This window comes from Ictalurus punctatus, chromosome 9 (genome assembly GCF_001660625.3).
Source record: "Ictalurus punctatus breed USDA103 chromosome 9, Coco_2.0, whole genome shotgun sequence".
NCBI lineage: Eukaryota > Metazoa > Chordata > Actinopteri > Siluriformes > Ictaluridae > Ictalurus > Ictalurus punctatus.
The window spans coordinates 25471284-25487500 of record NC_030424.2 but is presented as its reverse complement, the minus strand read 5'-3'; the positions used below and the strand labels follow the sequence as shown (position 1 = coordinate 25487500).

General features: G+C 40.8%; 1 protein-coding gene across 1 annotated transcript in view; it reads right to left on the bottom strand.

The window, feature by feature from the left end:
• asap3 (ArfGAP with SH3 domain, ankyrin repeat and PH domain 3) overlaps positions 1–11791 on the bottom strand; it is a 58178-nt gene extending 46387 nt beyond the window's left edge. Inside the window, exon 1 of the mRNA XM_017476403.3 lies at positions 11281–11791. Within this exon, the coding sequence (XP_017331892.1) occupies positions 11281–11406 (126 nt within the window). The 5' untranslated portion in view covers positions 11407–11791. The remainder of the gene's footprint in view (positions 1–11280) is intronic.
• Positions 11792–16217: the final 4426 nt, after the last annotated feature.

Here is a 16217-nt window from a genome sequence, read left to right as displayed (position 1 = left end):
AGTGCAATGTTTTCTAGTGGCGTCTCAATGTGACGTTATTGAGGTCTCAAAAAAAACCAAAACAAAACCACATTTTCTCAATGACTATTAATTTTCAGAACTAATTCGAAGAAGAACTTCTCACTAGCATTTAGGAAAACACCCTTAATCTACAGCTTCACCATCTTCAATTCGTCCTGGACATACTGGTAATGTAGATAGGTGAGTCTGCTGACTCAGGTAAACACACGTACAATCTCACACAGACAGATGAATCAAAAACTGGTTTGTAGAGTGAGAGAGACAGAATAGTTACACCCAGTGAGAGGACAGGTTACGCATAAACGCTCAATTAACGTTCATTTAACCTGTTACAACACATAAAACTAAAGAAATACTACATTCACATGAGCAGCAATAAAGCAACAGGTAACCAGGGCAGTGAAACTTATGGATAAGAGATCGAAATCTTGTATATAGGGTGTATACTGTGTGTGTGTGTGTATATATATATATATATATATATAGGGTGTCCCAAGAGTCTCCATACACAGGCGACTATGTTTGCCAGCACCACGTCGGTCGTGCCTTCGTCAGTGGATGTTGGTGGACGTCCACTTCTCGGTCGCACCACAACACTTCCAGTCTTTTTGAATTTGTTAATAAGTTTGGCAGCAGTGTCGTGTGTGATGGGCATTCCATGTTTCCTGTTAAAGTCCATCGCAACCTTGCGACAGATTCCCGATCTAGCCATGACATTGATTTCAATACGTTCTTCTTTTGTCAAAAAGAAGACAAAAATTCAGTGGTAACGACGTCGGTCTACCGATCAGAAGGTCATGAGTTCAAATCCAGGCACTGCCAAAAGCAGCCACTGTTGGGCCCTGGAGCAAGGCCCTTAACCCTCAACTCAGTTGAATAAATGAGATAAATGTCAGTTGCTCTAGATAAGGGTATCTGCCGTAAAAGCATTCTTAAAGGCTGTCTGAAAAAATATATATAATATAAACTAAAGTATGAAAAGTTCTGCAAGACATTTCGCTAAATAGTGTTAATTTCCCCTGTGTACGGAGACGTTTGGGACACCCTGCAGAACACTGAACATCTGAGTAGATATTAATAGCTTTATTGACAGCTATACAGGATAGCATAGAAAGCTTTATTGCTTAAAAAAAGTTTTAAATAAGCAAGTATCTAAATCTTCAAATATAAGAAAAGTATTCAAATATAATATATTGTATTGAATGTTTTCCGTATTTCCTCACTTTTACTTACAGAAGCATGTGCTTTTCTCTATTTTTACGAGTAATTAAGTACTTTACATTTCTTGGACTCATTATGTGACCCTGCTGGTCCAGTGTCCTCCAGATCCTTAAACCACGGTGCTGTTGAATTCTCCAATCTGATTGGTGAGAAGGTGTAGATTAATTCAGCTCTGAAAAGAATTCCAGCTCTAATTCAAGTCACATGTCTGTATTATATTCTCAGAGAGAGAGAGAGAGTCTGGCAGCAGTACTGCAAAATATTATTGGATTTGTGTCTCCAGTCTTTACTCCTACCAACCACTTCATATTTGCTAAAGAGAAGAGGTCAACGCTCATATGCCTTTCACTTACAGAGATACTTTCTCTCCATATGGAGAGTTAGATCATTTTGAAGCAGGAAGGCTACTGATTGGATAACCAATATCTGATATTAGCCAGAACTGCTTGTGATTGGATGATCAATTGGCATTTTGATAAAAAGGCTTATGATTGAAATTGGTATCCAAGACAGTTGGAAATAGTGATGGTAATCACGCATGTATAAATTCATTCATTCAGCCAGTTCCTGGAACACTGGGCATGAGTCGAGAAAATACCTTGGAAATACAATTGAGCATAGCCAATTCAATTACTGGCATGTTTTTAGTAAGAAACTGAGAACCCAGAAGAAACACCACACAGATTCAAGCTCAGGATTGAATGACCAATGCTACCCAAGGTGCCACCCTATTGCCTCACGTATAAATGTATTTCTGAATGTTTTTTAATGCGGTAGTTTTTACTTAAATTTAAGATGTTTCCCCAAACAAGTAGATTTCATGTCGAATTTAAGGTGGCTTTCACACTGGGCATGTTTGCTGAGGTCCGAATCACGCAACTGTTCCTTCACATTGATTCATTTTACAGTCCTACTAGCCTATTATTTAGAGTTTAAAATAAATAAATAAATAAATAAATAAAATTTCATTTGGGTGAGGAAGTCGCTGTTTTCAGTGGGATTTTCACACCATGTCATGCCGGTGGCTAAATGCCACTCTAGTAGACGAGTGATGTAGTAGACGGATCTTGCACTGTAGTAGATGAATCTTTTAGTAGACGAGTCTTGCACTGTAGTAGATGAATCTTTTAGTAGATGAATCTTGCACTGTAGTAGACGAATCTTGTAGAAGAATCGTGCAGTAGACGAACCTTGCAGTAGACGAATCCTGCACTGTAGTAGACGAATCTTGTAGTAAACGAATCTTGCACTGTAGAAGACGAATCTTGTAGACGAATCATGTAGTAGACGAACCGTGTAGACGAATCTTGCACTGTAGTAGACGAATCTTGCACTGTAGAAGATGAATCGTGTAATAGACGGATCTTTCACAGTAGTAGACGGATCTTGTAGTAGACGAATCTTGCACAGCAGTAGACGGATCTTGTAGACGAATCTTGCACTGTAGTAGACGGATCTTGCACAGTAGTAGACGGATCTTGTAGTAGACGAATCTTGCACTGTAGTAGACGGATCTTGCACAGTAGTAGACGGATCTTGTAGTAGACGAATCTTGCACTGTAGTAGACGGATCTTGCACAGTAGTAGACGGATCTTGTAGTAGACAAATCTTGCACAGTAGTAGACGGATCTTGTAGTAGACGAATCTTAGTAGACGGATCTTGTAGTAGACGAATCTTTTAGTAGACGGATCTTGCACAGCAGTAGACGAATCGTGTAGTAGACGAATCGTGCGGCAGACGAATTGTGTGGCAGATGAATCGTGTGGCAGATGAATCGTGTGGCAGACGAATCGTGTGGCAGACGAATCGTGTGGCAGACGAATCTTGCAATGTAGTAGACGAATCTTGTAGTAGACAAATTTTGCACTGTAGTAGACAAATCTTAAGCTTAACAATTAATCGATGATTCATTTAAATGACGTTCGGTCATGGGAATTTGTATAAATTGACATCCCTAATGCGCAGCACTGGACCTCTTCTGTGTCCCACAGCATTCCCCTACCACTCATGGTACCCGCGCGTTGTTGAAACGAATATGTCGTCTAAAATACATACACACAACTTGCTTTCACATTGGCAGGAATCTCAGCACAGTTCCAGTCCATCCCAAATCAGACCACCTCCTACAGCTAGTCTCGGGTTCGGTACCGCGGTGCGCCTCCTGGTCCGCGTGACGGCGTTCACATTACCCATTTTTCAGGCAAACCGCGCTCTGTTCCCGACTAAACTGCCAGTGTGAAAGCCTCCTGAGAGAAGCAGCGAGGAGCGAGGACTATCTGTAGACACGGTGAAGCTCCTCATGAAGCGATCGGAGCGTTCAAAGCTTCATCGGGAGCATTGTTCATCATGACACCATTCAACACAACCATGAAAAGTGTTAAACATATCAAAACTAGGTTCGGAATAAAGAACGTAAAATTGTTTTGGTTTGTTCAACACGACCATTAAAAAAAAAGCCTTAATGAGCAGGTGTGTCCAAACTTTTGACTCATAGTGCGTCTGTTTAAAGCAAGAGAAATAAAACAATAAAATAACTATCGTTCTTATCAATATGCTAGATAGTACTCTACCAGAGATGAACAGAACAATAAGAAATACAAGCTTTTTGTCGTAAGAAAAGGAAAAAAAACAGGACTTTCATCCCAATAGCTGACTACTGGCACGTTGTAAATAACGAGAATGTGTGTGTAAGAGAAAATGAACAAGTCCCAGCTGGTGTGTTTGTCGATGTATGAACGGAGCAATCTGGCCATGCAGGTTTACATGCAAAGAAACAAAACCACCCACGATACACTGGTACCACTGGTGTAAACACACTCTACTTGTTCATACACAACTGAGCTGTGTAGGAGTTGTCTGTCTAGAACGTCACAGTCTCAATTACAGATAGCAGAATTTTATAACGCGGACACGCTCCAAACAGCAAGTCTATAAATCAAGTCTTTAATTATCATCATGACATCATATTTTTTGGCATATTTTCCCCCATTCTTACTTATGGAAGCATGTGATTTTCTCGATTTTTATAAAGAATGAAAGTACTATACATTTCTTGGACCAATGATGTGACACTTCTTGGGTGTTGGTGTGGGGGGGGGGTCGTCGGTCAGGCATCACCGGTATGACGGTGATACAAATTTTGCCGTCAAACCACAAACATAATCTGCATAAAAATATGTTTTGAGACGTACACCTATAACATACGCGTCTGGGCGGTGTTTATGTCAATAACGGAGCTGAATGCGGTCTCGAGTTTTTGCAAACTTCACGCTTTCTAGAACGATTTGCGTTAATATTGTACCTAACTCATTCACCGCTGCTTAGATTTGTCGGTGTATATAATTTCACATCCTATATTTTGCCTTACGAATGAAAGTAGGTTAAACTGAATGATCCGCTGGATCAGATACGTTAGTGTACGGTTTAGTAGACAGGAAGCCCAGCTTAGTCTCAACCCCATTCACTGCGCTATAAAAAAATTCTATTAAAAATAAAAAATATTTTAAAAAAATAAATAAATAAATAAATACGCACTGCTAGGAATCTGTTTCTGTTTCCAGCCCTGAGTGTTAACCTTGGATCTTTTTCCATCTCTCTTCTTCCAAACAAGCTTATCAGGATTTATCTGAAGCTACGCTAATCAGTAACAGAGACACAGCAGTCTAACTGGTGTACACTTCAAAGTACAGTGCATGTGTCTACTATTGATTATTGCCCTCAACCCCCCCCCACACACACACACACAAACGCTGTCATCCCCATGGTTTTTAAACAGAATCAATGAAAATGTGCACGATATGGCCAAAACTATGTGGACACCTGACCACCACACCCATATGTGGTTCCTCCCCAAACTGTTGCCACAAACCTGGAAGCACACAATTGTATAAAATGTCTTCATAGGCTGTAACCTGACAATTTCCCTTCACTGGAACGAAGAGACCCAATCCTGTCCCGGCATGACGACGCCCCTGTGCACAAAACAAGCTCCATGAAGACATGGTATGCCAAGGTTGGAGTAGAAGAACTCGAGTGTCCTGCACCGAACATCTTTGGGATGAACTGGAACGCCGACTGCACCCCAGACCTCCTCGCTCGACATCACTTCCTGATTTCTTTAACGCTCTTGTGGCTGAATGAACACGAATCCCCACGGCCATCCTCCAAAATCTAATGGAAAGCCTTCCCAGAAGAGTGGAGGTCATTAGAACAGCAAAGGGGGACTAAATTGGGCAGTGGTGGCTTAGTGGTTAAGGCTCTGGGTTGATGGGGGGTTCCAAGTCCCAACACTGGCAAGCTGCCCTTGTTGGGCCCTTGAGCAAGGCCCTTAACCCTCTCTTTGCTCCAGGGGGCGCTGCATCATGGCTGACCCTGCACTCTGACACCAACTTCCTAACATGCTGGGTGGGATATGCGTGTATATGTGATCAATAAAGACTCATTATCATCATCATCAATCAATCAATCAATCTGAAATGGGATCTTCAACAATACATATGGATGTGATGGTCAGGTGTCTACATATGTGCACCACCACTGCAAAATTGGAACATTTAGCTACAAATAAAAAGAATTTTTAAGTTTTGTCACAGATGAACATGCGACAATTCCGTGCCACCTTAGCGTACCGTTTCGTCTGCTACTGAAACGCTCGCTCACCGCCGATTCAGTGCATTCCGGCGTTACCATTGTAGCACTCGCATTAACAGAAGCGGTGTTTGAAAGTCCACCGTTGAAGCGACGAAGCTTCCTCACTACATTCACGTGGCTGAAAACTCCCTCGTAGCATCCATGAGAAAAGATTCAGATTGAGCAGTTACTAGCTTGGTTCGAGGGATTTTGTTTGCCTCCCGAAGCAAGTGAATGTAGAAGGCGGCGACGGATTATTGACTGGAAATTGACAGAGGCTATTACCTGGAAAGTGAATATTCATGATGTTAGAAAGTTATCTGAATAATTGTTTATTGTTAGCTAGCTTGCTATCATCCTGTTCAAAAGTTTACACCCCCCCGACTCATAATGTATCGCGTTGCCTTCTCTTCTTCGCATCGGTGAATGTTTGCACCCTTTATAACAGTCGTGTACGAGTCCCTCAGTCGTCCTCAGTGTAAAAAGATGGATCACGACATTGGGAAAGGCTCAAATATGCAGAAGATGTTGGAAAAGTAAAGAATGTGCAGGACCTGGAGGATTTTTCTGAAGCACAGTGGGCAGTTTAACTCCTCAGGACAAACAAGGGACTCGTGAACAACTCTCACAAGACATAAAAACAGTCGCTGATCATTCAGGTAACGACACACAGGATTAAGAATCAAAGCGTATGTAAACTTTTGAACTGGTTCGTGTATGTAAATTCAGTCATTATTGCGTCTTGTAAACTATATGTAAACGTGTTATGTGAAAAAGCTTATTCAGGGCAGAACTAAATAAAAAGCAAAATGCCATTTTTTTTTTAGAAATGAACATTTTGCAGTTTCTGCAAAGTGCATGTAAACTTATGACTTCGACAGTATGTCAGCCTCATAACCTCTTATCGCTCAATGGAAAGGCAACGCTGCAAATTTCAGAGATCAATCAAGTCTCGGCTAATAAACTACTGTTGGATTGAGGGGGAAGTAATTGTTCGATCAGGATGGTAAGTGATGGAGTGCAATTCGCTATGATATAAAAATACCATGTGTGTTGCAAATTATATTATTTTGTGCAAAGAATTACTTGCACAGTTGTATAATAGACAAAGACGTGCTGCACGTGTGTGTGCGTGCGTGTGTGTATCTACATGTGTGTATAGCTCTTCCAAACTTCCTTTGCCGAGAGGCTCAAAAGGCTCCAAGGCTTTAATCGAATTTAAACAAAAACAAACTCTTCTGCTCTATAACCTAAACAGCCTTTCAGGCCTCTCATTGCCAGCCAACTGACCTTCTTACACACACACACACACACACACACACACACACACACACACTCCAGAATCACCAGATATTCCCCTCCTTTTAACATAACCTTGAGAATGCTTCAGATCCACACACACACACACACACACACACACACACACACACACACACACACACAGTGCATTAAGTCAATACAGCCCAGGTAATCTCAGCCCACATTCCACAACTGCCCCACCAGGAACTGAATTAATGCAGGACTGAACTGAAATAATCCCTAACGGATCCACACACACACACCCCTTCAGCCCCATGGGGAGTCTTGGCTCATGTAGCCAGGGATCAAATATACAATGCAAAAACAGTCAGAATATAGTGACACATTCAGTTACACATACACAGTGTGCTCCCTCCAAGCCTAAACTGTCATGAGAAAAAAGACAAAATAATATATATTTTTTATTACTGACTCTATGCATATAAACGTTATATCATGTTTCTCTTCTGAGGTGTGGTGAAAAGTGAAAGCTAATCTTTAATTATGTATCAGGTGGTGTGATCAAGTTTAAAACACCGAAAGACAGTAATTATACATGTAAAACCATCAATTACACCGGGACATGAGCGTTGGTCTGTATTTAACTTGGGTTAAATATTACGTCACGTTTACACGACAACGACGTACTAAAAACGGAAAAGTTTTTTCCTTTGCGTTTTTTGGAAAAGGTTCGCGTACAGACGACAACGTCGTCAAAACTATCCCCGCTCACATGGGTCTGCAAAAACGCTGTATTGTGCATGCCAGGCCAGTAGTTGGCGATGTCACGTCGTAAAGAAACGCTCCGCGCCTGCACGCATGAGCATTCACGTCAACGTGTCCGCCATGTTGATCCGGGCAAGAGCGCCCTATAAACAAATACAAGTAAACGGGGGAGCTGCGATAAAAAGCACAATAACGTTTATGTTTCTCAACCGATTTCAATGGTTTATGATCTACGTGGAGTACAAAAAAACAAAACAAAAAAAAAACGTTCTGTCTCCAGTTACTTCGAATCTCGATAGTTAAGACTTTTTAGTTAGGAAAATTATTCACCGTCATAAAGAATTGTGAAAACTCACATGTCGAGCATAGATCTGGATTATTTTTCGTGGTCGATAAATGCTGAGACGTCCCTAATGTAATATAATTTAATGTACATGAAATGTGCATAAAGGTTTTGTTTTTATTTTCATTGTGGAAATGGATTTTTCTGTCTTCAACAGCATCTTTTAGCTTTTCTTGTGCTCCAGGTCAGAATTCCGTTAGGCACTGTTGGGCCCTTGAGCAAGGCCCTTAACCCTCTCTGCTCCAGGGGGCGCTGTATCATGGCTGACCCTGCCCTCTGACCCCAACCTCCTAACAAGCTGGGGTATGCGAAGAAAAGAATTTCACTGAGCTGTAATGTATATGTGATAAATAAACACTCATCATTAAATAGTGAGACCTGCAGTCGGTCTGCTTTCTATATTTATTAGCCATAAAAGAGTAGATATACTCCAAAACAGACAATTACAAAGATAATTATAGCTGCAAGCAGCAATTAATGGGGCCAAGCCCCAAAGGCGCAGCAAGCGCAATGAAGAACACGAAGAGGAGAAACAGAATGTACATGAATGAATAAAAGATAGGTACTTATTTGTACTTATAACTGAGTACAAACTAAGTATTTGTACCTATCTAGTACTTCTTTGTACTAGATAGGTACTTTAGAACTGAAGCTGGTCGCTTATCACAGTGCACCACACATAGAGAATACACCTTTGTTTTGATGTTGAGGAGAGCTTCCAAGGTGACAATGAGCACACAAAAGCATTAGTTAAAATGTTAACAGATACTGGACCACAACTTTGAACAAATATCCATCCATCTTCTATACCGCTTATCCATTTCAGGGTCACGGGGAACCTGGAGCCAATCCCAAGGAGCATCAGGCACAAGGCGGGGTACACCCTGGACAGGGTGCCAATCCATCGCAGGGCACAATCACATACACACTCACACACCCATTCATACACTACGGACACTTTGGACATCTTAATCAGATGTCTGAATGTCTGGCGCATTGTCCTGAAGTACTCACGCGCATGCCTACAGACTGAACACGTAATACGCGTGCGCGTGATTTCATCGTTTTCACAAAACACACGTTTCTTACGTTGTCGTGTAAACGGCCCCTCAGAAGTAAAGATTTCTGGGTGCAATACATTGCACACACACTTGAGAGAACCTAAAAGCAGTTGATATGTTTACACCTGAAAGACGGAGTGGATCAGGATCAGTTTTGTAGATGGGTTCTACTTAAATACAGACCTACTGTGTAAGACTGAAAACAGAGGGCACTCGAAACGATTCTAATGAATGTCTTTGCATTATTGGATGAAAAGAGATTCAAATTTCAGTACGTTAGTGTTTCAGTTTCAACCCATTAACTGGATTTAAAATCGCTGTATATCCATTTTTCCCCCCTCACACTGACGGTGAGCTAGCGTTTGACAGAAATGAGAGCAGTCAGTCGATAAGACACGAGTGTTTCCACGTATTTTCCTGTAAACTCTCTTTGATTGGTCTCGCCTCTATTCACTGAAGATATCAAATTACAGGCGGTATTCTTTTACTGACGGTCAGTTACGTAGCGACAAACAAAAGTACATCGTGTCATTATTTAAGAAATAAACATTGCGATCACCGGCTACTTGCTATAGTACACAAGGAAGAAAATACTACAAGACATACCGTTATTGGAAAAGAGTCAACCTCGGGTTGATAAAATATCACACCACCCCTTTGTTGATAATTTATCTATTACGCGTCCTGTCGTGTTGTTACTAGTGGGTCTTCAGTAAGCGAGACCAGTGGTTCCCAAACTTTTCCAGGGCAAGGCCCCCCAAATGGCATTACAATTTGACCAAGGCCCCCCTTTTGCAAGATGTCTTTAAAACACATTAAAAATACAGACTTCTGAATATATCCCCCTTTTTTTTATTAATAATTACATCTTACATCCATTACGTTATATTAGGAATTGATTGTGTGTGCGCACGTGTCTGAGAGTGAGAAATAGAAAACATACACATTCATTTTTCACACTAAATTGTTGAGGCCCCCCGGGCGCCCCCTGGCGGCCCCCACTATGAAAACCACTGTGCTAGCTATACTCTCAGTTCTGAATGCAAATATTCGCAGTGAACATCCATTATATCATCCTCATTGAATGTAGAAACCACTACTCTTGATTTATCACTAGCTTGTGTTTATTTAATTTTTTTTTTTTAAATATAGCTCCTTGTACCTAGTTAGCTGACCATAAACACAAGTCGTGATCTAAACATCTCAACTAAAAGTCACATTTTGCAGCATGCAAAATTCTTTCCGCTAAGATCCAGACGAATGTGTAAAGTGAATTAATGAAATATACAAACATTATATTGGTTTCTCAAAGAAAACATGATGAAATCATTTTTCCAACTACACAACTAGTTACACGAAAGAACATGCTGCCATTATGTGTCTTCTGAATCAGAAAGAAATCTTATAATAGTGACCTATTTAAAAACAAAACGAAAAGACCCCCCCCCCCCCCCCCCCCAAAAAAAAAAAAAAAAAAAAAAAAAAAAAAAACCCTAAAGACAAATTACATGGAGTTAAGTTTCACTTTTGGTATAATACTACATGCTTCTTTACAGCTTAACATGATGACACTTGTACATAAGTGTATAAAACTGGATAATAAAACTATGTCTATGTAAAAATCACTATGTCTACATGTGGGGTTTTTGATGGAAGATAAAAGAAACAGCTATAATATTGATGAGCGATTTTACTATTTGGCTCTGTTATGTAACAAACAAACAAACAAGCAAATGCTCCCCTTTGTTAAAACCCTAAAATTAGCCATATTCTAATCTACTTCGAACCTGTTTTAAAACAAAGTTACCCCCACAACACGATAAGGTTGTTAGTTTTTAGCTTCAAATCTAGCTTAGAGAGTGTTGTTATGAAATAAACTGTTCGTTATGGACCGCTCGCGCTTCAGGTGCCACAGGTAACCCGCACGCGCCTTGAACTGGAGCCGCTCACGCGCGCACTCACTCACTCACTCACTCACCTCCTCCAGGCCCGTCACTGTGCTCCGACAGTCGCTCATTTTAGCCTGAAAACACGACGTGGATGGCGACGTGATGTCCTCATTCGCCAACGAGACGAAGTCTGAGATGCTCACTTTCTCCGGCATGGCTGCCACGATGTCCACGAATTCAAACTTTCTTCAGTGAACTTGTTTTTTTTTTTGTTTTTTTTTTAAGCAATCAAATCAATCACACCAAGCACGCGCCCGAACGAGCCTTGTGTAAATCCTCATGAAAACATTTCCACAGTGCAAAGAAGAAACGGAAACATATCAGCAAGTAAATGTGCACTGAGAGGGAAAGGCGTGCGCTCCTCATTTCTTTCTCCCTCCACCGACTGCTCTGTGAGTGTGTGTGTGTGTTGTCAATTTTTTTTTTCTTCTTTACCCTCTCCTGCAGCAGCGCGTGCTCGTGAGCTAATCGTTGAAGCGTCACGTGGGAATGTTTGGGTCGTCCATGCTAAATAGAGCGCGCGGAAAACTACAGAGGCTACAAAAAGCTTATTGTCTGCTGTGTGCCGTATATACATACCTCCCTGTTGAGGAAATTTCTGAGCGTTAGCTTTGGCAAGACTAAACAAGCACGACTAATGCAAATTACAGGCAGAATCAATGAATATGCAAAACCAATTTCCTCACCAGAATGCTTTGGAAAGTATCCGTGAATAACAAAAAGGGGTGTCTCTGAGCTTTTTGTACCTGTCCTTTAGTGTCGTGGACACCAGTAAGACAGAATATCTAGAAAAACATTTATTTATTTATTTATTTTAAAGGGAAAAAGTATTGGAGATATTTACATTTACATTTTAAAGTCGGACACTTCCAAGTAAAGGTTGAAACAATTTTTCTGATGACTCATTCTGTACTCATGCTGCGTTTGTCCAATTAAATGCCCTTTAAGCTAAATTCATATTCGTTGTAGCTACATATAAGGTATGGCGTGTCTTGCGCAACAGTAGCAGCTCATTAGCAGGAAATGTGATTCGTCAGTGTGATTCGTCAGTGGCTTTCCGTCTTCATACACATTATTCCATTTTCCAGCCGTTGGTTGAGGGAAAAAAAATGGTTGCAGTTTATTCATTTGGAAGGGAATGAAATTTGTACAAGTTTCTTTCAACAAAGAGTTTTATCAAATGCAATAATGGAATGTTTTGCTACTTTGGATTAATCGAGAATGCTATTCCATCTTTATCCAGTACACCACCACACGAACATGAACAGCATGACTCCAAAAACACACGGCATCTCATTGTCTAGTTCTTGGGTGAAGGCAGTGGAGACAAATCCTCCACAGTTGAAAAACTTCATTGGTCGTAATATTTAGCTAGTGCTAATGTAGTAAATGCGGGCGGCTGTGGGTCAGGTGTTAGAGCGGGTTGTCCACTAATCGTAGGGTTGGCGGTTTGATTCCCGGCCCACGTGACTCCACATACCGAAGTGTCCTTGGGCAAGACACTGAACCCCGGGTTGCTCCTAATGGCAAGTTAGCGCCTTGCATGGCAGCTCTGCTTCCACTGGTGTGTGTGTGAATGGGTGAATGAGACACAGTGTAAAGCGCTATATAAGTGCAGACCATTTTTAATAGTACTCACTCTCAGTGGCGCTACAGCCGTACACCCGTTACGTGGCACACCCGACTCCTTATGGCTTGTTAGGTGACTGATTCCCCAATTGGGTTGACATTCGGCCCTTATAACTTTTCAACATTGGTCTAGCATAGAATTAGCCAACACACAAAATGTGGTTAACTAGCATCCATGAGGACATATCACAATATCATTAGGACTTAATTTTCTCAGATAGGACAGTTATCCCATTAGCCTAGAATATTTAACTTAGAAAAAGTCATTTGAAAGCATCTGGTGTGATTCTTCTACAAGTGTCTTCAACCAGTTAAACTTGATCTGTAGCATTTTAAAACAAAGTTTTACCACATTCCCCTGCCCCCATTTCATTCTTCAGTGGAACAACATACATCTTTGCGCTATTATATTATACAAGATTTTTCTGCAAGATTGATGTCCAGATTAATGTATTCTGGTAAAGACAGACTTTCATGGATGATAAACAATACTGTATTAATGTTTTTGTCTCGTTTTGGTGTACCACTGATTCTGTGTATTTTGTGAAAGCTGGATAAAAGTGTATATCATTTCTTTAAAGTTGAGGTTTGTGGATAATAATAATCCTTAGCAACTGCCTTATTCACTATAGGAATAACACACCATCTAATAATAATAATAATAATAATAATAATAATGTGTTGTGATTTAACAAAAAAAAAGAATTTCTAATCGTTGATATGGTAAGGTTTTATGTTAGGATTCAGGACAGAGGGCTTTCCCGTTTCCTTTTAACGTTATATATATATATATATATATATATATTGATTTGTGTTTTTACAGCTGTTAATAGCTGCTATAATATAACTTTTAACAGAAAATAACCACAGACTTTGAATGTAAGTATAAATGGACAAAAAGTACAACATGCCGTTCTTTAATAAATACACAACTGTAATTGTTGTCGAATTGCTGTGCTGTAAATGGAATAAAACACTTCAGGATGTGCTGTGTTATCCTCGCACCTTCAGGCTTGAGGGTTCGAATCCCACCCCTGCCCTGTGTGTGCGGAGTTTACATGTTCTCCCTGTGCGTCGGGGGTTTCCTCCGGATACTCCGGTTTCCTCCACCAGTCCAAAGACATGTGTTGTAGGCTGATTGGCATTTACAAATTGTCCATAGTGTGTGAATGTGTGTCCGATCGTACCCTGCGATGGGTTGGCACCTCATCCAGGGTGTCCCTGGGATAGGCTCCAGGCTCCATGTGACCCTGTGTAGAATAAGTGGTTTGGAAAATGAATGGAGGGATGGATTATTTTCCCCTAACAACACAACCCAAAGTATTGCAAAGTGTGAGCGTTTAAATTTTTTAGCAAGGTTGAGTGACTTTAAGGGTCTCAGTGGTGTCTCTCATATTTGCAAACCTCCAGTCACCATCACAGGACCTCAACTACTGAACTACGTAACTTTCACTATATTTTGGTGAGTGAGACAAGTACGGCTGCTCTAGTTTTTACACGCGGTAAACTGCCTCTGCCCTCCCACCATCTCTACTAACACAGCTAATATACTACACCACTATAAATCCCTACATCAGCAACCTCACTAGCAGAATTTCTGCCACATTATAATCCATTACCTGATCCAAACCACCAAAAACATATAAATCACAAATACTGGTTTTAAATGGAAGGTTCGAGAATCAGGGACTGTTCTTTTAAATCAAAGCGACCGTGGAAAAAAACACACACACACACACACACACACACACACACACACACACACACACACACACACACACACACACACACACACACACCATATGGGACGTATCTGAGCTCTGACTCTGTCCAAAGGAGTTCTGCAAGCAATTATGACTGTTTTCTCTCTCTTTCTAACTCTCTCTCTGTCTTTTTTCTTTTTCTGTACATGAGGCCTCCCTTCTTCCTCTGCTTGGAAAATGTACGCTGTGGTTTATAACCCAGGCTGGGTTATAAAACACTGACCCATGATGTGTGGGATGGTGTGTGTGTGTGTGTGTGTGTGTGTGTGTGGGATGGTGTGTGTGTCTTCTGACCTGGTCTATTTGTTGTTGTGAAGTATTTTATTTTACTATATCTTTCGTGATTTGCAGAAATTTTCATAGATTTAATTCTTAAATGACCTAATAAATCAAAACACTTTGTAGAGTTTGGTAAAAAAAAAAAAAAGGAAAAGTGCTTCATAAATACAGATTATTAGCCATAGTTGGTGTGATGGATAATCACCCAGAAACCTTTGCAGCTTTTTTTGTGTAAATCATTGAGCGTTGTTGATGAGGAAGGTGCTACAGAGAGAAAGTGAATGATGTATTTACTGAAGCTATTACACAAAGAGAGTAAAAGAGAACAGGTGTGTGTGTGTGTGTGTGTGTGTGTGTGTGTGTGTGTGTGTGTGTGTGTGTGTGTGGTCAAAGTGTCACAAAGAGTGAAAGAGAATGGGTGAAAGGAAACGAAAGTGTGTGTGTGTGTGTGTGTGTGTGTGAGAGAGAGAGAGAGAGAGAGAGAGAGAGAGCTTGGAGCCATTATAGAGAGCGTGTGTGAAAGAAGATATAGTGTGTGGGGGGGATTTGTGTGAATATACTGTTTGAATAACAGTGGAAGTGAGCTGCCCTATTCAACCTCTGTCTTTTCTCCAGCTTTCACACTCCAACCTCCCCCAAACCCCACCTTCCATTGTGACCAACCAGGCGTAGACAGAGGCGGGTTTTGGATCAGAGCATGTCCAATGATCCACGTCAAGGGCGAAGCCTCTAAAAATCGGTTTCTGTAAAAGTGCGTGAGGGGACGTCACATTTCCCAGCACACAGATGACTCTTCTCCTCACGGTCCAAAAAACCTGTTGACTAAAGCACATTAGGAATGCCATCAGTTAGCAGGTAAAATGACAAGATTTACCGTAAAACATTGCAGTATAGTAAGATGAGCTAAGTAAGGAACGACAGCCAGGTTTTAAGTGAACTCAAAACAGGATTTTAAAATGGCTAACAGCTTTAGGACAGATGATGGTTGTAGAGATTAGGGTCTTGGCTGGGAAACCTGGCACATACACAGAGGCCCTGTGCATCAAAGAGCCTTTCAATAGAAGACATTAAAAGATCAAATCCAGCCTTTTTCTGGCTAGCTCACACCTTCCTTCCTCCATTTGAACTTCTTTGATGATAAAACTACCCAACAACCCATTAAATAAACTTTTTTTTAACACAATTACTTAATGAGACCAAGTGTCTAATATTTTTTTTTTTTTCCCGGGGGTTTCCTCCCCCTGTCCAAAGACATGCACTGTAGGTCCGTAGTGTGTGAATGTGTGTGTGATTGT